Source organism: Bolinopsis microptera, chromosome 5 (assembly GCF_026151205.1).
Source record: "Bolinopsis microptera isolate Bmic1 chromosome 5, MBARI_Bmic_1.0, whole genome shotgun sequence".
In the NCBI taxonomy this organism is placed as follows: Eukaryota; Metazoa; Ctenophora; class Tentaculata; order Lobata; family Bolinopsidae; genus Bolinopsis; species Bolinopsis microptera.
Window position 1 is genome coordinate 6,205,312 of NC_087076.1, and position 25,142 is coordinate 6,230,453.

General features: G+C 42.7%; 1 protein-coding gene across 1 annotated transcript in view; it reads right to left on the minus strand.

Moving 5' to 3' along the window:
• The window catches only part of LOC134815388 (inositol 1,4,5-trisphosphate receptor type 1-like), a 185,585-nt gene that overhangs the window by 80,005 nt on the left and 80,438 nt on the right, over nucleotides 1–25,142 (minus strand). Inside the window, exons 5-12 of the mRNA XM_063823921.1 lie at nucleotides 20,881–20,988; nucleotides 19,275–19,387; nucleotides 9,762–9,831; nucleotides 8,082–8,222; nucleotides 5,072–5,173; nucleotides 3,015–3,190; nucleotides 1,938–2,022; nucleotides 274–434 (exon numbers count right to left, since the gene is read on the minus strand). Of these exons, the coding sequence (XP_063679991.1) occupies nucleotides 274–434; nucleotides 1,938–2,022; nucleotides 3,015–3,190; nucleotides 5,072–5,173; nucleotides 8,082–8,222; nucleotides 9,762–9,831; nucleotides 19,275–19,387; nucleotides 20,881–20,988 (956 nt within the window). The remainder of the gene's footprint in view (nucleotides 1–273; nucleotides 435–1,937; nucleotides 2,023–3,014; nucleotides 3,191–5,071; nucleotides 5,174–8,081; nucleotides 8,223–9,761; nucleotides 9,832–19,274; nucleotides 19,388–20,880; nucleotides 20,989–25,142) is intronic.

A 25,142-nucleotide genomic window follows, 5' to 3' on the forward strand; every position in this document is an offset into this window, starting at 1 on the left:
AGGATAATAGCGATAAGGAACATCTAAGATTCCGTTGCAGAATTATTGTTCAAACAGGTGATTATATATTCGTTGTTCAGTTCTTCAGTTATGAAAGTCATAACCATTTTGCAAATGATTTCATTGGGTAGAACAAGCGATATTTCATAATAAATCACAGCAAGGATTTCATTGATTATGGTATTTCAGTCAAATTTAGAGCAAATAGGTCACACCAAAACATGGGCTGTGAGCATTCGATCAGTTACATGTTGTCTCTATTTAAATACGTACTTTCTTCCGTTTTGAGTTAATGTTCCTGACTTGACCTGTTGTACGGCTTCCTTCAGAACCAAGCAAGCATCGTTCGCAAAGTCAAGGTCCCTGACTTCTGCCGTAGGAACCGACACAATAGCGAACGCTTCCTTGTCCTCGCGAACTCGAGCTAACCCGACCTGGAATTAAAGAGGTCGGTAATAACAGATACCTGGTTACCTGGTTACCTGGTTACCTGGTTACCTGGTTACCTGGTTACCTGGTTACCTGGTTACCTCGCGAACTCGAGCCAATCCGACCTGGAATTAAAGAGGTCGGTGATAACAGATAAGTGACAACTAGTTGCCTGCCATCCAGGGGATCGCAACCTGTTCGCGCTGGGGTCCCTTGCCAATAATTCACACACAGGAAATACAGTAAATAATCGCCGGGTGGGTGTCCACTGACCCTTGCCAATAATTCACACACAGGAAATACAGTAAATAATCGCCGGGTGGGTGTCCACTGACCAATATCGGTCGGTCGGTATTGCATCGCGGACACGACGAACTTAACATAATTACGCGCGCTGCGCGCGACAGAACTGAGCCTTGAAGCTAGGGTGCTACCATAGAAAAATGTCGCCGCGCGTAACTACAAATTGGACAATTCAGCAAAAATTCCAAGTTTGTAACCACTGTACCCTTGCTTATAATTGGCAAGGTTATGGAACATTGAGCACTGTCTAAATTTCATATCTCCGACATGAGCTCAAAGACACTAATTTTCATAATCACCATTCAATTCAGTTTGGCCATGCACACTGCGCACTTGCACCGGCACCACCATAAACCAATTATGAAACTGTCAAAACAACTCATGCTTTCTTGGCCAGTGCCATTTAAGAATTCAAAAATGCCCTGTTAAAGAGCAATTTGTAGTCCAGGAGCATTCTAGTTTCACGTCATCTGGGTTGACGTAGGCCGTCATCCTAGATCAGTCATCTTGCGGTGTCACGCAGCACATTCAGCCACATTCAGTACTTATTTGAAATATTTATAATACTGTACACCGTAGTTACTATTGTAGAATCAGTCATCTTGTTTCAAATGACTCGCACAGGAGACCAAGGTATATCTTCATTTTAATATTTGACACGACATCAAAGGTATTGCGTGAGCAATATTCCGACGAATTCTTAAAATGACACGGTGAGCTATAATCCATGTGATCGCAGGTAATTAGGCTCTATAATGCTATTCCTGCCTTTATTTAGACAATTTGGACCATATAAATTTCTCCAACGATTTAATATCAAATCCCAAAATTGCGATGATTTATTGGTCCGAGTGCCATAACTGCACTGAAAAAAAAGTTAATATAATAATAATACGTGTAATATAATTATAGATATTACACGTACTCTCATTCTGAAGGATAAAATACATTTAATACTTTTAGCGCTACGCTTGCTATGTTACTAGCCATTTAAATACGACATTATATTATTTAAAGCACTCAATTTTTCTGCGGAATTACTCTCAAATTTGACAGATTTTAGTACCTTTTATTATTCAATGCGACTCACACATGTCTCCTTCAAAATATTAATATATACATTAAGGAGACATGTGTGAGTCGCTACAATAACCGTGTCACGGACACACGTGACACGATGATCCGTGATATTGCTAAACAGTTACCTTGTGCATAACAGGTGTGTCACTGTTCTTGTCAAGAGGAATGTTGGTTGCGTGGCACCAGGTATTTGTGCGGAGGTGTCGTAGCCTGAACACAGTTAAAAACATCAGTTAAAAACAGCTGTAAAAACATCAGTAACAGCTCTAAAAAACATAAGTTACTGTCAGCCCGCTGTGACAACAACAAGATGTGCATGTATTTGAAAAGAGACACATTGTTATTATTACATTATACTCTTTATAGTATGCTAGAGAGAGGCAGACAGGTGTGAACGGATCAGTCAGTCACGTGACATATCAATCACGTCACACATTATACGTATATCACGCAAGTATTTACATCAAGGAACATAAGACTGAACTGTACTGATAGGAGGTGAACTATAGTCATTGTTTGGCATGTGAGTGACCAATCAGCTTCCAGCATTGACCAATGAAAACCTCGAAACACTGTCACGTGATTCTATAGCTTTAGTATTAAAGTATTAATAAGATTGGTCCCGTGAGCGGATAACGGGAGCTAGTCCCTGTCAGGACAGTGTCTGATCACTATCTTAACAAAACGCTGTGATACAGGGAACCACACCCACAGCTAAGAAAAGTGCTTTGTACAGTTCACAATGACACAGGGCTTATTACCCTCCAATAATGAAATTGAAGTCATAAGTTACACTGATATTGCTAAAATAGGGTGTGTAACTGCTCCGCCCCTTTGAAGAGCTGTAGTGGTATTGTGGAGCTGTAGTGGTATTGTGGAGCTGTAGTGGTATTGTCTTATTGTGGAGCTGTAGTGGTATTGTGGAGCTGTAGTGGTATTGTCTTATTGTGGAGCTGTAGTGGTATTGTGGAGCTGTAGTGGTATTGTGGAGCTGTAGTGGTATTGTGGAGCTGTAGTGGTATTGTGGAGCTGTAGTGATATTGTGGAGCTGTATTGGTATTGTGGAGCTGTAGTGGTATTGTGGAGCTGTAGTGGTATTGTGGAGCTGTAGTGGTATTGAAGAGCTGTAGTGGTATTGTGGAGCTGAAACTGTTTTATTTGACGGCCTTCTGTTATGAAACATTAATAATTGAGCACAGTACCTGACGTAGCTGCTGCGGGGAACAAGCTCATCTCCCTTGATAATAGTTGTCGGGTCCAGCTCGAATATGGAGAAGATATCGTGACCATAGGGCACAGAATTCAGCTGGAATACAGGCATGTCCTTTCCTCCTTGCAACTTAAGTCTGTTGGAGTCTTCAATCGGGTCCGGGTCAATCTGAGCGGTAGGGAAACTTTAAAATCTGACGCAAGATCTAACAACATCACTAGGACAGTATTGAAAATTTGATTTTAAGTGTCTAGTGTTTGTATAGTTTTAAATGTAGTTGCATAGTTATATGAAAGGGGCGAGACAATATACCACTACACGTTAGAAAGAGGACTCAGATCAGTAACCCCTTATTTTCCCGCGCACTCTGCACTTAGTGTTAGTGTTATGTAGGTGGGACTTACATAACACTCAGTAACCCCTTATTTTCCCGCGCACTCTGCACTTAGTGTTAGTGTTATGTAGGTGGGACTTACATAACACTCGGGTATTATGACGCGTCTAACAATCTCCACACCTCACTGTATACGTGTCACTCTACACAGCACAGCCAGTTAGATCCCCCAGGGGATGACAAAGCAGTCTCTGAGCACATGCCATAGTGTACTTCATCACACCGCGCCAGTGTGACGTCATGACACGTGGTGTGACGTCATGACACGTGGTGTGACGTCTCCGAGCACATGCCATAGTGTACTTCATCAGACCGCGCCAGCTCAACAAACAGCAGGTACTGCTGTTTTCTGGATCGTGCAAATTCCAGAATCCTTTGAAACATTATAGAGTTATAGGCTTATAGCTCCTTTGGTGCTTTGTTATGTACACAACACGTAGGTAAATGTACCGGAGGAATGTTCGAGCTATTCAACACACCAAACATTCTGAAACACCGGCTCCACCAAGCTGAACACCTCACAGTACCATCTAAGATAATGTAGCGAGGGAGGGTAGTGTTGTTAAGAGTGGGGTCTGATGTTACACGTGTACCTAGCAGGCTATTAACAGCAGATTGTTAATTTCAACTTTAACTCTCAACTCAAAACTTTCATCACACGAAAAAAGGCAGTTTCAACTTCAAGAGTCCATCTGGCACCTTGTACGGGAATGTCTCAATCCAGTGTTTCACGCCCTGAGCACACATTGAGCTGTGTGGATTTCCATTTCAGGGATCTCTCCGACAATTGGTTCTGCGGCTAGATCTACCCTTCATTAATATCTTGTTACACGATACAAAATGGTGATCATATCTTTAAAACTGTTTAAATGTAACTCCAGAGTAACGAGCAATGTGCATGTATCACATTTCTGTAGCAATAGAAGTAATAACTCATAGTATACGTCGCAGGTAAATCTTACAACTTTAGAAGCTTTAAGACAATATTCTAGTTACCCAGCGCAGCTGCTACGGGCCTTTACATACACTTAACCAACGTTTCCGGTGCGTATAATATCATACCCGCAATATATCCCCATTCACCATACTACGTCCACTCAGCTTGATAAACAAATACTCATCATAATGTACCATTATTAGTACTTTAACACAGTGCACACTAACTCCGTGATCATTATTCAGCTTCTAGAGCATTGATTTGCCTCTTACCATGAAGAGCATGAAGGTAAGCAGCTATTAAGATTTTATACATCTTGCCGCACGCGCAGTTTTATCGTTAAACTGTTGACAGGCGATTTAAATACTGCAATCTTATGTCAGTTTATATAATTTGCTATTAGTTACATGTGAGAAAGATGGAGATTTATGATGACCCCATTTTACCTTCGCCTGTATTTATTTTTTCTAAGATTACAAAAAATAGAGTTAAAGCAGGTTATATCTAAGGTATCTGGTATATAATAAAGGTTATATATTATATATCATAGTATATAACCTATACTATATGGTATATCTGCACAATACAAAAATTTCAAATTTGCACGACTTTATCTGAAAGCTTATCATAACGAGGCGATAACAACAGTAAAATTAGGTAAAGAAAGTAAAAACATTTCTAAACACAAAGTATAAAGTTGTTTAAATAGTTTGCATACCTCGCAAGCTAGATACTGGCCAGTAGCGAGGTGCTTGAAGCGGTAGAGAGAGTTCCACCGTCCTGCTCCACCACGACAAGGGTCTGTAGCTACAACTTCCACCTGGTAAAAAGGAGGGGTTATGAGGGGTTATGGAGGGGTAAGGAGGGATTATGAGGGGTTAGGAGGAATTTACAACTTTTGGGATGGATTTGAAGCAATTGTGAGGAATATTTAACAGAAATAAGATATGCTGTAATTTTCAAAACAGTTTGATAATCCTGGTGAGATTATCTAGACTATATATAGGCGGCAATATTTAATTGTAATAGACAGGTATGTCGAGACAATTTGAACAAAGTTACTAAATTTTAAATTATGTATCGTTACGACCATACTTTGATGGTTTGCTCAGGTGGTCCATCCAATTAACTGTGACCCAACTTGAATAATTACACCCGAATAAACAAAGTAAACAGTACCCACAGTTCACCTATCTATTCCACGCATAATATTTGTAGCACCCAGAGAATGCTCCACCTCACCACGTGTTATATCAGTTGCTATATAAGCTGAAGTACTGGTATTAATCAACCGGTGTTGCCTTCATACGTGTAGCCCAGTTATACTGGTACTATTAACACGGTGGTTGACGCAGAGATCCATTATTATAATAATATGTCAATACCATTAGTAGTGTACTGTGTTGTACTGCATGTCACTTGAGAGATCACGTGGTGTGGTTGTGAGGTCACGTGACACTGTCACGTGACAGGGGAACAGGACAGCTGTGGGAATCGGAGAGATACTGTAGTGTTGCTTGGGTCAGTGGAGTGTTCAGGGTATAAGACATTCAGTTTAAATGGGCAATATACTATCATTAAATCTCACAAAATTCCTTTTAAATTTGCCTGGGAGTTGAAGATATGCACACAAAATATTATAACATTTCTCTAATGAACATAGAATGTGGTAAATACTTGCAGACAGTTAATATAGTGCTTACAGGCAGGAGGAGAGATAATTTATAATTATCACATTGTTCTTAATTATCACTGATACTATTCGTAGCAGTTAGGATACCAAACATATTGAATTAATAACATATTAACATAATGTTAACATTAATATTATGGGAATAAGCTAATACTAAAATACCAGACTAATTTTACAGTGCGTTTTTAATGCACCAATTCAATGTAGCTGGAATCTCTTTTACCATACAACAAACGAATATCTTATATCATGGTGCCGTAACATGGTCTTTTAGACCCTCGGGAATTTGGGGTATAGTTAAACAGGGAGTGATATATTGTGTTCTTACTTGTTACTTTGTTATGATAGGGTTTAGTAACTGTTCTGAGTTGTTGTATGGGTTGGAAATATGTAGTGAACTGGTGAGCATAATAACTTTAGAACTCAATATTGGCATTGCAATTAGAACTGTTATTTAGAAGTGTTTTTACGATAGATTTACAATATCTGTGATCGATAATACTGTTAATGATCAATCGTGAACACCGCAGTTTTCTACGAATACTAACATCAGTTCAGTTGTCCATTATTATGAGATGGTCAAAGAAAGTCACGTTGTACGGGTCCACTATCATTTGAACGGTATCCCACGCATGTAATACAGGTTAAAGGTCACCAGATTAATATAAAAAGGTTCCCAGTTCACATTTAACCCGTGGCATATTCGATAGTCGCATATTATTATAGTTAACTTCCCTAGTAACCAACTTTAATTTTGTAGTTATGTAGATTTTAATGAAGGAACAGAGAGGAAGCTTGACGAACTGTAAAGTTGCGAAATCGTCATTCCATGATTAATTTCATGAGATGACTCTTTTGACATTTCTAGCGTAAACGATAGTGAAATTGCATCCTATTACGGCCACGGCCCTATCACGGTCTTTGCACATGAAAAGTTTCGGAAGCATGACATCTTGTAGTTTCGGAAGCATGACGTCTTGTAGTTGTGGAGTTACTATTTTTAGACTTAACTTATAAATGTATTTTATTCATAACACATTTCAAAACGTAGGATAAGTCACCTGACGAACAACAACAGCTGATAGATTTTATATAATAACCCCGAAAACCCCGAAAAACCCCGAAAAACCCCACTATAACTGAAAGTGAGATCTCACTTAACACCTCATTACATTGCATCCTCTATTTCGATAAAACTAACTGTAATTATAATGAGAGTTATATAAATGTCGCACACTTTGCAGTTTATAAATTATACGCCTTTCCTTAAATGTCAGCCTCGTTAATTGAATGATTAATAAGGAAATAGCAGTAATAATACCGGTAATATACTGTTAATTAATGTGGTATTGATACCTTGCTAATTTGGAATTCATCCAATAACAACTTTTACACCCTATAAATTACTAAATTATTCAACTTGTTTGAATGTATGAATGGTATAATAGAACTAAAAGTGAATTTAGAGCCTCAGTTATGTCTAAGTTCCTTGTGGGACACAATCTAAATGGTAGTTGATACATTTTACTATCACTATTAACAATCACATTACTTTAATTCCACGAATAAAAGTTCCTTGTCCGAACGGTACATAATATACTTACATCACCAAAAACCACCACTTTTGTCGGCTACATTATTAAAGTTACTTAGCAACTGACGTCTACAGAAGAGACACTTGAATTAGTACCATTATCCGTCAATAAAGTGTTATAGTCCTTAATCCTTACTGTGCTGCCAAGTTAATACGTGGTAAATTCACTACAATATGTAATTCTCCGAAATAAAATATGTAAAATGAAATGTAAGATGAACTCAATTCAGAGATGAAAAGTACCAAATTATTCCAACTTAAATTCAAGACAGAACTAGCTTATTATATTACTGATTACATTACAAGATTACCTTGGATCCATTCCATCTAGATCGGCTTTAAATTTCAGGGCCTTGGTAATTATACGATAACAAAAATTAAATTAATTCTAATAAGTATGAACATATTATGCAAACGAATAAACAAAAAGGGGAAACTAACCTCCCAGAGAGCCTTAGAGCTGGTGGCAGCAGTTTTAGTGGTTCTGCCAGTGCTCCGCAGGAAGACAACACTGTTCCCCTTGTAGTCGTCACACGTTAGGAACTTCTCCTGCTCCGCGTGGAACAACCGCACCACATCGCCCTGGACACAACAAGGGTTTATTATTTCTGATACTCATTTACGTTATATAATGTAATTTGTAATTTTTCATTTTTAGTTTAACAGTCACATAAGGTCGCCCGGGAAAGTTTCTGATCTATAGCATAGCATGTGAAGGTTGAAACTTGCAAGATGTGGTCTAGACGGCGCACCAAAATGAGAGTGGATAATCGTATTTTAATGAGTCACACGATTTCTACAGAAGCGGTTATATCCTAAAATTATTAATGCGCATATTTTGTTCTTATTCATGCCAAATGAAACTCTGCTACTAAGCCATTGTGCACAAATTATTATTGACAAACGCTGACAATTTAAAACATTTGAGAAAATTATTGAATCATTGTCTTCGGAATTTTTTGATTGGGTGGAATTTAGCCGCAATTAATCCTTTTTCAATTAAATTGGTAAACAACTTTCTTCTAGTCATGCTTATGGATTTAATCATGTCGAAGAACATGTTGTGTACCGAGCTGACAAATTAAACCTTTAAATACATTAAAGGTGCCAAATCTAAATATTGACAGCAGTTTATCAGCCTGCCGACAGTTCCCACAGATTAGCAGGTTCCGATTCAGTTACGTAATCTGATTCGAGCAGCACCAATCCACCACGTGACTCACTGACTAGACCACGTGATTAGACCACGTGACTAGACCACGTGACTAGACCACGTGACTAGACCACGTGACTAGACCACGTGACTTAACCACGTGACTTAACCACGTGACTTAACCACGTGAATAGACAACGTGACTAGACCACGTGACTAGACCACGTGACTAGACCACGTGACTAGACCACGTGACTAGACCACGTGACTAGACCACGTGACCAGACCACGTGACCATACCACGTGACTATACCACGTGACTATACCACGTGACCAGACCACGTGACTAGACCACGTGACTAGACCTCGTGACTAGACCACGTGACTGGATAACAGTTCAGTGCTAGAGTAGATATATGGTGTTCAAGCATCATTCCTCATCAAGACTTAACATTCCAATAACATACCAAAATAGACACCGAGAAGGCAATATTGACATTGATAAAACCTGGAGCAGGTAATGCCATATTCGCAAGTATAACCGAACAATGTAAAGTGACATGTCATGAGTGACATAGGTGAGGGAACTGTGATGAGTCTTGAGGGACCTGTTTACATACTTGGCAATCTGGTGCTTTGTTTACAAAACTATAACCTTGTAACGACCCTTAAATCAGCGGATACCCTTAAAAGCACAAAAACTGCTTAAAACACAACGCGGATATTGTCCAATTATTACTATCAATTACATTTAATTGTACTTTAAACTATGGGTTGAAGTTTTACGTAAAGTTTATTTTGGCCCACCTTGTAGAAACACTGAACACTCGCTCTACGGCATACACTTTTCAGTTTTCATAAATCCTCGAAGTTATTCGGTCGAGTTTATCCACAATCAGGACAAACTACTAAAATAGATCTAGTCTATGTGGGTAATTATGTAAAATGTACTCAAAACAGCAACTTACCCCTTTTAAGATGTCCTCCCTGTTCTCTGAGAAGTCCATAAACAAGGAAATCTTCCAACTTGTATCACAGCTGGGGGAGGAGAGAGTTAGAAATAATACTAATACAGTATAATTATATATAATATTGTGTGGGATGAAAGAAGAGGACTGGCGGATTGCTTGCGGAGTAGGGCTGGTGTATCAGCTGGCTTTGTATGAGAACAACAAGTAGCTTCTTTTAATGCTTTTAATAAAGACCTTTAGTAAGAGTTCTAAGACTCTGAGATTCTGAGATATTCAGGCTTTTTCAGCATTGAAAATGAGAAACAGTCTCTATTTCAGGCTCTAATATCCTAATTATTTTAAAACATCCGTTTGCAAGGTGTAGACTCTTCGTCAACTGTTGTCTCTTCCATGATCTTAGATTGCAATTCAAATTGTCTTCAAGTAGTAATATTCACGTCATTGTCCATCTCTCATTTAGGTATTTTATGTCTACATCAAATCCAGAGTAACACAGGCATAAACGTCGGTTGATTCCAGCGAAATTTGTTAGCAGTTCCGACTTCCTGTAGTCCTCATTTTCCACTGTAGAGAAGATTGAAGGTGCTCTTCGCTTGAAGACACCCTCCCTAAGCCAGGGTCCCCAAGTCCCCGATTACCATGTACACTAATTGTTATGCAGATCAGTCTCCCAGACCACATCTTCACTCTGACAAAACGTACATGCACAGGGGGTATTCCTGCGGCGTACTTTCAGCTCACAGTGTCTTAATATGGTAATATTGGTCACGTATTGTGTGAGAGGTGCCTGGTGCACGCCTCCCCAGGGTAGTGTGCAGGGTAGTGTGCAGGGTAGTGTGCAGGGTATCAGTGTGCAGGGTGGTGTGCAGGGTGGTGTGCAGGGTAGTGTGCAGGGTAGTGTGCAGGGTAGTGTGCAGGGTGGTGTGCAGGGTGGTGTGCAGGGTAGTGTGCAGGGTAGTGTGCAGGGTAGTGTGCAGGGTAGTGTGCAGGGTGGTGTGCAGGGTAGTGTGCAGGGTGGTGTGCAGGGTAGTGTGCAGGGTGGTGTGCAGGGTAGTGTGCAGGGTAGTGTGCAGGGTAGTGTGCAGGGTAGTGTGCAGGGTGGTGTGCAGGGTAGTGTGCAGGGTAGTGTGCAGGGTAGTGTGCAGGGTGGTGTGCAGGGTAGTGTGCAGGGTGGTGTGCAGGGTAGTGTGCAGGGTGGTGTGCAGGGTAGTGTGCAGGGTGGTGTGCAGGGTAGTGTGCAGGGTGGTGTGCAGGGTGGTGTGCAGGGTAGTGTGCAGGGTAGTGTGCAGGGTGGTGTGCAGGGTGGTGTGCAGGGTAGTGTGCAGGGTGGTGTGCAGGGTAGTGTGCAGGGTAGTGTGCAGGGTAGTGTGCAGGGTAGTGTGCAGGGTAGTGTGCAGGGTAGTGTGCAGGGTAGTGTGCAGGGTGGTGTGCAGGGTAGTGTACAGGGTAGTGTGCAGGGTAGTGTGCAGGGTAGTGTGCAGGGTGGTGTGCAGGGTAGTGTGCAGGGTAGTGTGTACTGTGCAGGGTGGTGTGCAGGGTGGTGTGCAGGGTAGTGTGCAGGGTGAGGTGCAGGGTAGTGTACAGGGTGGTGTGCAGGGTGGTGTGCAGGGTAGTGTGCAGGGTAGTGTGCAGGGTGGTGTGCAGGGTGGTGTGCAGGGTAGTGTGCAGGGTGGTGTGCAGGGTGCAGGGTAGTGTGCAGGGTGGTGTGCAGGGTAGTGTGCAGGGTAGTGTGCAGGGTAGTGTGCAGGGTAGTGTGCAGGGTGGTGTGCAGGGTAGTGTGCAGAGTGGTGTGCACTGTGCAGGGTGGTGTGTCAGGGTGTGTACTGAGCAGGAGTCTGTAATAGTAGCACTGTAGCAGTGCAGCAGGGGAGAGGCTAATGTGCTGCACTCTGGTGGACTGCAGGGTCTGCAGGATGTAATTTATCTGGAAACATTCTGCCAGCTGTACTATTTCTGGACACATCTATATCATACACAATATTACTCAATTGCAATTGAATTGTGTATATATACAGCATGCTCATGTATAAAATGTAGGTACGCTAGATGCCGGATCGCATGTCCGCATGTCCGCATTTAACGCATGATAATTTGCACTTTTGGGCGGCGCGAATGGGTATTAGTAAAATCTCCGCACCTAAAAGTTGGCTCTCCCTTACACGAGCTGTGCTCTCAATACAACACACTAATTATACCATTAAGATGACGGGTTGCTCTGAAGAAACCAGAGCTTTCTGAAACTTGATCCCTGTGTTTTGGAGGCCCGCATATTTAGAGCATGCTGGAGAAAGACTGGCAATTAATATGTTAGACATGTTAAATACGTTATACATGTTAGACATGATATGTTAAACATGTTAAACATGTTAAATATGTTAGACATGTTAAATATGTTAGACTACCTTTCAGCCCCTTAAGATCAAGCCTATTCAGCTGGCAGGTGTTTTGGGACAATACACTCAGTGTTTTGATAAAGTATTATACAGTATTATAGTTATACACTCAATGTTTTTCAAATGATACTCGCCCAAACCTAAGACACAACAACTGAATCTTTACAAGCCAGGCTGTGATTGTACATACTTAAAATATATTTGTACACAGTACAATAATCCAGAGGTCCTACGATTGTGGCCTTGTGGAGCGGTGGTACAGGGAGAACTCTGTTGTGATTGTATTCCCCAAATAATGATACATAATACAATGGGGTATATTGCATGCCCTAACGGAGCATTTGCATCACAAAGTTGGTAGAGAATTTAATCTTGGAGTGACGAGGTAGGGACGGATCTAATCAGATAGCTGTCATGATAGTCTTACTACACGTCGTAAATAAGATGGCTAATGTATTATAGGGTGGGGCTTGGCAACTATTTTCCCGCAAATGCCAGAAGATCAGCTTTGTGTTTTCCACTTATTGGCATTACTTTGAACAATAATATTATAGAGATACCACTCCCGATACCACACATTGCAACATATTAGGAAACCTTCTGTATTTAATTGTGTATGCTGGGACCCCTTTATGTTAAATGAATTGTAGACGTAGCGTTCTCTGTGTAAGCTTGGGAGGACATGTTTTGAAAACAATAGCTCGGTCTCAGCTCCAGTACAGTGTACAATAGTTCCGGGGAGACACAAAACACAGGGCCACCGTGTTTTATATTGAATGTGTGTGTGTGTGTATATAGAGTACCTACTTCACGCTATGTTATATTATAAACTTAAACAATGCCTTGTTAGGTACACCTGAAGATAACTTCATATATATCATAATATTATCATTCATCGTTTTCATCTATTTGTGTTGTTGTTCGAAGACCTGAAAACAACAAAAGATGTAGCATTCACGTTACTTAAAATGGTGAACACTTAAGTATATATTATATATAATATATAATATTATCCAGCTGCGGCCTGCGCTGCAGAGCTTATTATTAAAGCATAATATTGTATCATATTATTATCATATAATAATAATATCATATTTTGTTTTGCTAGTGAAAATAATATTTATATGTAAGGCCAAGGACTGTATAATACTGTAATGCAAAACTACACAACGAACGACCCATTTTTATAATCATTATAGCTTTATAGAATTGAATTATATCATTTCAGAGCCTCATTTTCACATAAAGTTAACCAATTAAAGGATTAAATAACCATTAGTGCTGTTATGCTGGGTTATATAGCGGCTAGTGTGCAGACGGTGCTTTGTGAGTTTATATCGAGAAATAATGCTTGTGGTGGAGTTTGTAGATAACAAAACTACGAAATTAGTGAGAGGGTGAGGCTAATGGTGGGCTTGGTTGAGAGTTGGTGGGTGGGCTCAGAGCAGAGTGTTAAAAACTCAATGTTACATTGAAAGAAGTGGGGGGGGGGGGGGGGTGGCTATAAACTCAATATTACATTGAAAGAAGTGGGGGAGGGGGGTGGCTATAAACTCAATGTTACATTGAAAGAAGTGGAGGGGTGGCTATAAACTCAATATTACATTGAAAGAAGTGGGGGGGGGGGGCTATAACTCAATATTACATTGAAAGAAGTGGGGGGGGGGGGCTATAACTCAATGTTACATTGAAAGAAGTGGGGGGGTGGCTATAAACTCAATGTTACATTGTATTGAAAGAAGTGGGGGAGGGGGGCTATAACTCAATGTTACATTGAAAGAAGTGGGGGAGGAGGGGCTATAAACTCAATATTGCATTGAAAGATTGGGGAAGGGGGGTGGCTATAAACTCAATGTTACATTGAAAGAAGTGGGGGGGGGGGGGGGTGGCTATAAACTCAATATTACATTGAAAGAAGTGGGGGAGGGGGGGTGGCTATAAACTCAATGTTTCATCTTTACATTGAAAGAAGTGGGGGGGGGGGGGTGGCTATAAACTCAATGTTACATTGAAAGAAGTGGGGGGGGGGGGCTATAAACTCAATGTTACATTGAAAGAAGTGGGGGGGGGTTTAAACTCAATATTACATTGAAAGAAGTGGGGGGGTGGCTATAAACTCAATGTTACATTGAAAGAAGTGGGGGAGGGGAGTTATAAACTCAATGTTACATTGAAAGAAGTGGGGGGGGGGGTGGCTATAAACTCAATGTTACATTGAAAGAAGTGGGGGAGGGGGGTGGCTATAAACTCAATGTTACATTGAAAGAAGTGGGGGGGGGTGGCTATAAACTCAATGTTACATTGAAAGAAGTGGGGGAGGGGAGTTATAAACTCAATATTACATTGAAAGAAGTGGGGGAGGGGGTGGCTATAAACTCAATGTTACATTGAAAGAAGTGGGGGGGGGGGGGGGTGTCTATAAACTCAATGTTACATTGAAAGAAGTGGGGGGAGGGTGGCTATAAACTCAATGTTACATTGTATTGAAAGAAGTGGGGGAGGGGGGGCTATAACTCAATGTTACATTAAAGAAGTGGGGGAGGGGGGGGCTATAAACTCAATGTTACATTGAAAGAAGTGGGGGAGGGGGTGGCTATAAACTCAATGTTAAATTGAAAGAAGTGGGGGGGGGTGGCTATAAACTCAATATTACATTGAAAGAAGTGGGGGAGGGGGGGTGGCTATAAACTCAATGTTACATCTTTACATTGAAAGAAGTGGGGGAGGGGGGGTGGCTATAAACTCAATGTTACATTGAAAGAAGTGGGGGAGGGGGGGTGCCTATAAACTCAATGTTACATTGAAAGAAGTGGGGGAGTTATAAACTCAATGTTACATTGAAAGAAGTGGGGGAGGGGAGTTATAACTCAATATTACATTGAAAGAAGTGGGGGGGGTGGCTATAAACTCAATGTTACATTGAAAGAAGTGGGGGAGGGGAGTTATAAACTCAATATTACATTGAAAGAAGTGGGGGAGGGGGGGTGTCTATAAACTCAATGTTACATTGAAAGAAGTGGGGGAGGGGGTGGCTATAAACTCAATGTTACATTGAAAGAAGTGGGGGGGGGGGGGTGGCTATAAACTCAATATTACATTGAAAGAAGTGGGGGAGGGGGGTGGCTATAAACTCAATACTACATTGAAAGAAGTGGGGGGGTGGCTATAAACTCAATATTACATTGAAAGAAGTGGGGCTATAACTCAATGTTACATTGCAAGAAGTGGGGGGGGGGCTATAAACTCAATGTTACATCTTTACATTGAAAGAAGTGGGGGGGGGGCTATAAACTCAATATTACATTGAAAGAAGTGGGGGGGGGGGGGGTGGCTATAAACTCAATGTTACATTGAAAGAAGTGGGGGAGGGGAGTTATAAACTCAATGTTACATTGAAAGAAGTGGGGGAGGGGGGGCTATAAACTCAATATTACATTGAAAGAAGTGGGGGGGAGGGGAGTTATAAACTCAATGTTACAGTGAAAGAAGTGGGGGAGGGGAGTTATAAACTCAATATTACATTGAAAGAAGTGGGGGAGGGGAGTTATAAACTCAATGTTACATTGAAAGAAGTGGGGGAGGGGAGTTATAAACTCAATATTACATTGAAAGAAGTGGGGGGGTGGCTATAAACTCAATGTTACATTGAAAGAAGTGGGGGGGGAGTTATAAACTCAATATTACATTGAAAGAAGTGGGGGAGGGGGGGTGTCTATAAACTCAATGTTACATTGAAAGAAGTGGGGGAGGGGGTGGCTATAAACTCAATGTTACATTGAAAGAAGTGGGGGGGGGGGTGGCTATAAACTCAATATTACATTGAAAGAAGTGGGGGAGGGGGTGGCTATAAACTCAATGTTACATTGTATTGAAAGAAGTGGGGGAGGGGGGGTGTCTATAAACTCAATACTACATTGAAAGAAGTGGGGGGGGGTGGCTATAAACTCAATATTATGCATTGAAAGAAGTGGGGGGGGGGGCTATAACTCAATGTTACATTGCAAGAAGTGGGGGGGGCTATAAACTCAATGTTACATCTTTACATTGAAAGAAGTGGGGGGGGGCTATAAACTCAATATTACATTGAAAGAAGTGGGGGGGGCTATAACTCAATGTTACATTGAAAGAAGTGGGGGGGGGGTGGCTATAAACTCAATGTTACATTGTATTGAAAGAAGTGGGGGAGGGGGGGGCTATAACTCAATGTTACATTGAAAGAAGTGGGGGAGGGGGGCTATAAACTCAATGTTACATTGAAAGAAGTGGGGGAGGGGGGTGGCTATAAACTCAATGTTAAATTGAAAGAAGTGGGGGGGGTGGCTATAAACTCAATATTACATTGAAAGAAGTGGGGGAGGGGGGCTGGCTATAAACTCAATGTTACATCTTTACATTGAAAGAAGTGGGGGAGGGGGGGTGGCTATAAACTCAATGTTACATTGAAAGAAGTGGGGGAGGGGGGGTGGCTATAAACTCAATGTTACATTGAAAGAAGTGGGGAGTTATAAACACAATGTTACATTGAAAGAAGTGGGGGAGGGGAGTTATAAACTCAATATTACATTGAAAGAAGTGGGGGGGGGGGGTGGCTATAAACTCAATGTTACATTGAAAGAAGTGGGGGAGGGGAGTTATAAACTCAATATTACATTGAAAAAAGTGGGGGAGGGGGGTGGCTATAAACTCAATGTTACATTGAAAGAAGTGGGGGAGTTATAAACTCAATGTTACATTGAAAGAAGTGGGGGAGGGGAGTTATAAACTCAATATTACATTGAAAGAAGTGGGGGGGTGGCTATAAACTCAATGTTACATTGAAAGAAGTGGGGGAGGGGAGTTATAAACTCAATATTACATTGAAAGAAGTGGGGGGGGGGGGGTGTCTATAAACTCAATGTTACATTGAAAGAAGTGGGGGAGGGGGTGGCTATAAACTCAATGTTACATTGAAAGAAGTGGGGGGGGGGGTGGCTATAAACTCAATATTACATTGAAAGAAGTGGGGGAGGGGGGTGGCTATAAACTCAATACTACATTGAAAGAAGTGGGGGGTGGCTATAAACTCAATATTACATTGAAAGAAGTGGGGGGGGGGCTATAACTCAATGTTACATTGCAAGAAGTGGGGGGCTATAAACTCAATGTTACATCTTTACATTGAAAGAAGTGGGGGGGGGGGCTATAAACTCAATATTACATTGAAAGAAGTGGGGGGGGTGGCTATAAACTCAATGTTACATTGAAAGAAGTGGGGGAGGGGAGTTATAAACTCAATGTTACATTGAAAGAAGTGGGGGAGGGGAGTTATAAACTCAATATTACATTGAAAGAAGTGGGGGAGGGGAGTTATAAACTCAATGTTACATTGAAAGAAGTGGGGGAGGCCAGGGGAGTTATAAACTCAATATTACATTGAAAGAAGTGGGGGGGGTGGCTATAAACTCAATGTTACATTGAAAGAAGTGGGGGGGGGAGTTATAAACTCAATATTACATTGAAAGAAGTGGGGGAGGGGGGGGTGTCTATAAACTCAATGTTACATTGAAAGAAGTGGGGGAGGGGGTGGCTATAAACTCAATGTTACATTGAAAGAAGTGGGGGGGGGTGGCTATAAACTCAATATTACATTGAAAGAAGTGGGGGAGGGGGTGGCTATAAACTCAATGTTACATTGTATTGAAAGAAGTGGGGGAGGGGGGGTGTCTATAAACTCAATACTACATTGAAAGAAGTGGGGGGGGGTGGCTATAAACTCAATATTATGCATTGAAAGAAGTGGGGGGGGGGCTATAACTCAATGTTACATCGCAAGAAGTGGGGGGGGGGGCTATAAACTCAATGTTACATCTTTACATTGAAAGAAGTGGGGGGGGGGCTATAAACTCAATATTACATTGAAAGAAGTGGGGGGGGGGGGGCTATAACTCAATGTTACATTGAAAGAACGTGGGGGGGGTGGCTATAACTCAATGTTACATTGAAAGAAGTGGGGGGGGGGGGGCTATAAACTCAATGTTACATTGTATTGAAAGAAAGTGGGGGAGGGGGGGTGTCTATAAACTCAATATTACATTGAAAGAAGTGGGGGGGGGCTATAACTCAATTGTTCCATTGCACGCTGTCGCGCGCGCGAGCGCGCGCGCGCTCTTCAACCTCAATGTTCATTGAACGAAGTTGGGGGGCTATAACTCAAATGTTACATTGCCAGACGGTGGGGGGGGGGGGCTGGTCTAATACCCTCAATGTAACATCTTTACATTGAAAGAAGGTGGCGGGGGGCTTATAAAACTCAATGTTACATTGCAAGACGTGGGGGGGGGAGATGCTAAAACTCCAATCGTTACATTGAAAGAAGTGGGCTATAATTATGGTGATATGTTCCAGCAACACAGACTGTCGTTGTTGATGCTATTATTACTTATTTTCCCTAATATTAATTTATTAAATGGAAGAAGCTAAGAGGTACTGCTACTGATAATGTAAAAGATTCAATATTTCAGAATACACCGGTGATATTAATAAAGATAGCCGGCAAAAGCACACAGTTGACACGTTACTTGGTCAGTAGCAAGAACGGCGAGGATATCTAAACACTAATACTGCTTTATTTAGAATCTGTATTTCGATCACGAAATAGTTAGGGATTTCTGTTTTTGTATAGCATTCATTTGCACAAGTTTCTATATTTTCTACCGTCAACCGTTTAATTTTTCTCTTAGGATGTTTTAGAACGTAGATAACATGCCATTATATGGTTGTTGATTGAATATCAACTTGTTTGGTTGGTTGCAATTATATGGTTGTTGATTTAATATCAACCTGTTTGATTGGTTGCGGTTATATGGTTGTTGATTTAATATATTCCATCAACCTGTTGCTCGTATGATGTTCGGGAAAAGGATAAGTTCTACCGTCAGTAAAATACAGAAAACTCCTCCTTAAATGAAGCTTCACGTTTTCAGCAGCTAGCGGCACTCGGAACTCGAGTGTAGCGCTCAGAAGTCGAGTGTAGCACTCGGAACTCGAGTGTAGCGCTCAGAAGTCGAGTTTAGCACTCGGAACTCGAGTTTAGCACTCGAAACTTGAGTTTAGCACTCGGAGTTATGCTTCCACCTACTTAGTCATGTTGACTTCATTGCACCCGGGGTGATCTAGAAGCGGTTGAGAACTGGCGTTCAGAGCCGCTGTACTACCCATGGGACATATCTTGACTTTGTCATTCACGTAGATCTGAGGATGAGGATAAAGTGAAACACAAGGACATTCACTTTTTCAAGAGGAGTGTTGTTCGAGAAGTTCGTACCTGAGGGCACGAGGTTAGACTACGGAGTATGCAGCCCGGCCCCGCCACACACCGTCCTCGACACCCCCCCTCCCATCGGGCAAGCATACCTTACCGGACACAGGCGTGGCCGAGCAGCGTTTGACCCGCATTCAATAGCATCAAAGTTTCAACACTTTATAACCTAATATAACCTGTTCTACAATCTACTACCCGCACCTATAATTTAACAATACAGATGCAAGTATCAATTGTTCTCCACTAAATTGTCAATTTTACTGCTGGACAAAATCGAATTTGAGTCATATATATCCCCCCCCCCCCCCCCCACCCACTCATATATCCCTCTATCCCCCACCCACCACCCCACGCACCCTTTCACTGTCATATTCTCTGGTTACAGTTGTTTATTTCATTTGCGTTAATCCATATGAATTATATTCTACACTATAGATTAGGACAACTTTACTTGACCAATTATAATGCAAAATAGTAAAACCTAATAAGCTAGTTGCATATCAAAGTCCAAACTCCATAAAATAAACCCCAAGCAAAAAGGACTATCCTTACACCTATGTCATCCACATACTCATACTTCAATAAAGGTTGTTTAGATCTGCTTTTAAAATATTAGAAATGGATTGGTTTGACCCTATGAAGTAGAAATAATTAGAATATAGCATCTAAAGTTGTTCACAATTTAATGCTGAATCCGTATGGAATGTAGGTAGAAGTTAGGAACTCTAAAAAACTAAAACGTATTTACTCGTGGACTAGTTGCTTAATGATTGAATGCTGGTTGTGAGGCTAGCGTTGTAGGTGGTACAGATAACATTCCATCTCATTGGAAGCGCACAGCTTTTTGTAGTTTTAGGAAAAGCACGTAAATACTCACGACCCTAATGAGCAGATAATCGATATTATCTTTGTTAAATTGTCAACAATTTGATATATCTGTACCTAGATATCTGCTCCCCTTACACTTTCGAAAGTAGGATAAATTAATTATTATATAATGCTAATCACCAGTCACTTCAGACGATCCAAGTGAATGCACAGTAGACTGTATTATCCACAGTAGATTCTATTATCTACAGTAGATTCTATTATCCACAGTAGATTATATTATCTACAGTAGATTCTTTTTACATATGTTTAATTAGGAAATGAACTGTTCCTTTCCCGCATTCCGAGATAAACCGGTATATGTTTACTAAGTCTCAATAGTTGTGTTGAAAAAAATATATTTTGTATAGTAGATAATGAGCTTTTGTCATAGCACACGAGAGCTTTGTCCCCTACACAATACCTAGTTTGTTTGCTACATTTGACAAACAAAACTAGACAATCATCACTAGCAAGAAATCAAAGAGAAGGCAATCGAAGGGAGCGCACACAACTAACACAGAACAACTATCACAAAACAAACGCACAAACTCACCTCATTTCCACTCTGATCCAGGTTGACCCTCATGCATTCTTTCTCGCAGAGCTGCGTCAAACCGCTTCGATTCACCGTCAGGAATTTGTTACTCTTCAAATGTAACAACTGCAGAAAATATCACGGTTATATTTGTACATAGGGATTTACATGGTATCATAATGGGGATCCTACATGGCCCATTAAGTCCGCAACACATCATCTACATTCAAAAGCTCAGCATGATTAGTTCTCGTCATAAGATCAATAATACCAGTCAGATAACAATGTAAGAGTCAGTGATAAGTAACTACCCTAATTGAATAATATTTCCGCGAAACAGTTAGGATATCTATTAGAATGCTATTTCCCGAATGTACCACTAGTATTAGTAGAGCGTGTAAGGTCGAGGGGTAAGGATCCGGGTGGTGGGTGGGGTTGGGTCCAGGTAACCCCAGATCTGCAGACAGTCCAACAATGATCTCAGTCGGAGACATGCAGCTAGCCAGGGCGGGTGGGATATTTAATATTTATTCGCACAGTTTATGGTCGAATGTTATGTCTGTTCACGGGATCATATCTTGAAGCCGATCACTATTCACTGTGTTTGTCTTTGCAGGGGAAAAGAGTGCCAAAACGGACTTATTGGGAATACGGGTCAAATCTGGCTCATGTCCATTGATGCTCGCATAAGCGATATATTATTGCACTCATGGTTGGGACGTTCCAAGACATGATCTTCCCGGGGGGGGGTGGGGGGAAGAGATGTAAAGAGAGAGATAACGAAAGCAGATGAGACGAGTGAGAAGAGAAGAGATAGTATCTCAAAAAGAGATAGAGAGCGAGAGAGAGAGAGAGCAGAGAGAGCAGGGTCTCAGATCGAGAGAAAGAAGAGAAGAGAGATTCATCCGTATAGATGACAGAGTAAAGAACAATGAAGAAGAGAGAGAACGTGAGGGAAGGAAAAATAAAGAGCAGTTAGAAGAGAGAAAGGATAAGAAAAACAAGAGGGAGTCTGTTAAAGAAGGTCGTAAAGGCACAACACTCGGGACTCGACGACCGGACAAACGTAAAAGGGAAGCCCCACTCTCCACTACAAAACCCAGTTAATAAAAAAAAAAAAAACAACCAAGCTGTATGAAGAAGTTGCAGATTCTGAAAAATTAACTAGGTCACCGAAACGCACAAAAAACAAAAAGACAAAAAAGAAAATTGACACATATAAGACAACAATAAGACAGAAAGCAACACTACACAAAAAAAAATGAAAGAAATATCCATACACTTTATCTAAAAAAACTGTCACATTAATAAAGTTAAAAACTCATAAAAAGTAAAGGAACATACACATACACATATTAAAGAACTAAAACAATAATACAATAAAAAACAAAAAATCCATTAATAAAAATGGAAGGGCCGAGTGGAGTACTGTGTGGGTGGGGAGTTTTTTAACATTATAATGTTGCACGACCTCCCTCCGTGTGGTCTTTTAATTTTCGCATCGCTCACCCATTTTCTTCTATATTTTTCTCTGTATCAACTCCCCTCCTTTTCTTATTCTCTTATGAACCCCCCCCCCAACCACAACACCACCCCACACACCCAATTCGCACCATCATATCCCAATTCATCAAAACAATTTAACCCTTTCTCCCCCTCCCCTCCAATTACCTTCCATCCTCCCCCCCTCCCTTACTCCACTCACCTCCCTCTCCTCTCCCCTTCCCTCCCCTCCTCCCACCCCTCCCTTCCCACCCTCCCCATACCCATCACCCCTCCCACCCATCCCACCCTCCCACCCACCCCCACCTCCCACCCCACCCTCCCTCCCCCTCCCACCCTCCTCCCACCCTCCCTCCCTCCCATCCACCACCCACCCTCCCTCCCCATCCCTCCCTCCCTCCCTCCCTCCACCCTCCCACCCACCTCCCCTCCCTCCCTCCCACCCTCCCACCCACCCACCCTCCCCTCCCTCCCACCCTCACCCTCCCACCCTCCCTTCCCTCTCCTCTCCCTCCCTAACCCTCCCCTCCCTCCCTCCCTCCCCCTCCCTCCCTACCCACCCCTCCCTCCCACCTCCCTCCCCCCACCCCTCCCTCCCTCCCTCCCACCCACCCTCCTCCTCCCTCCCTCCCTCCCTCCCTCCCCTCCCTCCCTCCCTCCCTCCCTCCCTCCCCTCCCTCCCTCCCTCCCTCCCTCCCTCCCTCCCTCCCTCCCTCCCCTCCCTCCCCTCCCTCCCTCCCTCCCTCCCACCCTCCCTCCCTCCCTCCCCTCCCTCCCCTCCCTCCCTCCCTCCCTCCCTCCCTCCCACCCTCCCTCCCCTCCCTCCCTCCCTCCCTCCCTCCTCCCTCCCTCCCTCCCTCCCTCCCTCCTCCCTCCCTCCCTCCCTCCCTCCCTCCCCTCCCTCCCTCCCTCCCTCCCTCCCTCCCTCCCTCCCTCCCTCCCCTCCTCCCTCCCTCCCTCCCTCCCTCCCTCCCTCCCTCCCTCCCTCCCTCCCTCCCTCCCTCCTCCCTCCCTCCCTCCCTCCCTCCCTCCCTCCCTCCCTCCCTCCCTCCCTCCCTCCCTCCCTCCCTCCCTCCCTCCCTCCCTCCCTCCCTCCCTCCCTCCCTCCCTCCCTCCCTCCCCTCCCTCCCTCCCTCCCTCCCTCCCTCCCTCGCTCGCTCGCTCGCTCGCTCGCTCGCTCGCTCGCTCGCTCGCTCGCTCGCTCGCTCTCTCTCTCTCTCTCTCTCTCTCTCTCTCTCTCTCTCTCTCTCTCTCTCTCTCTCTCTCTCTCTCTCTCTCTCTCTCTCTCTCTCTCTCTCTCTCTCTCTCTCTCTCTCTCTCTCTCTCTCTCTCTCTCTCTCTCTCTCTCTCTCTCTCTCTCTCTCTCTCTCTCTCTCTCTCTCTCTCTCTCTCTCTCTCTCTCTCTCTCTCTCTCTCTCTCTCTCTCTCTCTCTCTCGGTTCCTGGCAGTGGGCATGGGAGCTAGTGAGTGGTGAGAGTGCTGAGTGCTGACAACGCCTAATAATAGAGGATAATTTGTTTCGAATTTACATTAAGAAGCACTGTACACAGTACAGTACCTTCGGGAGTATACACATTTAATTGTAATGCGGCCCTGTGAGTGGTACAGGCACATTCCAAACACAATATAAACTCTCAGCTTGTTAAGCTTAGGTACAGGTACCACCCTCGCCCAGTTTACAAGTGAAATTAACATCCTTTCCGTAGATCGTGGGTGGCCTGACTATTGGGTAGAGCACATTGTTCGATACAATGTGCTGACTATTAGGTAGAGCACATTATTCGATACAATGTGCTTTTGATTGCGAAACGTTATTCTACGTTCCCAGTTTTCGCGTCTCCAAACTCCTGTGCTTTATTCATGAGGTATTCATCATAATATCAGACCCGTTATGTCGCGTCAACAAAAAGTCATGTCCCTTGTTATAAAACTCATGTCCCCAACATGCACCATGTCCCTAACATGCACCATGTCCCTAACATGCATCATGTCCCTAACATGCATCATGTCCCTAACATGCACCATGTCCCTAACATGCATCATGTCCCTAACATGCACCATGTCCCTAACATGCACCATGTCCCTAACATGCACCATGTCCCTAACATGCACCATGTCCCTAACATGCACCATGTCCCTAACATGCACCATGTCCCTAACATGCACCATGTCCCTAACATGCACCATGTCCCTAACATGCACCATGTCCCTAACATGCACCATGTCCCTAACATGCACCATGTCCCTAACATGCACCATGTCCCTAACATGCACCATGTCCCTAACATGCACCATGTCCCTAACATGCACCATGTCCCTAACATGCATCATGTCCCTAACATGCATCATGTCCCTAACATGCATCATGTCCCTAACATGCACCATGTCCCTAACAAAAAGTGCCTAACATGCATCATGTCCCTAACATGCATCATGTCCCTAACATGCACCATGTCCCTAACATGCACCATGTCCCTAACATGCACCATGTCCCTAACATGCACCATGTCCCTAACATGCATCATGTCCCTAACATGCACCATGTCCCTAACATGCACCATGTCCCTAACAAAAAGTGCCTAACTAAAGTCCCTTGTGCCCAAGTTTCATTACCTGGGAAGGTGCTCACGCTCTCTCTACCAATTACTAGGTCACATTATAAGAAGGTCTCTCAATATAATTAACTAGACGCCACCCCACCCACCCACCTCCAGTACTGATATATTATATTTGAATACTGACCCCTTACTGTATCCCCTCATTGTCCTCTAACAGTA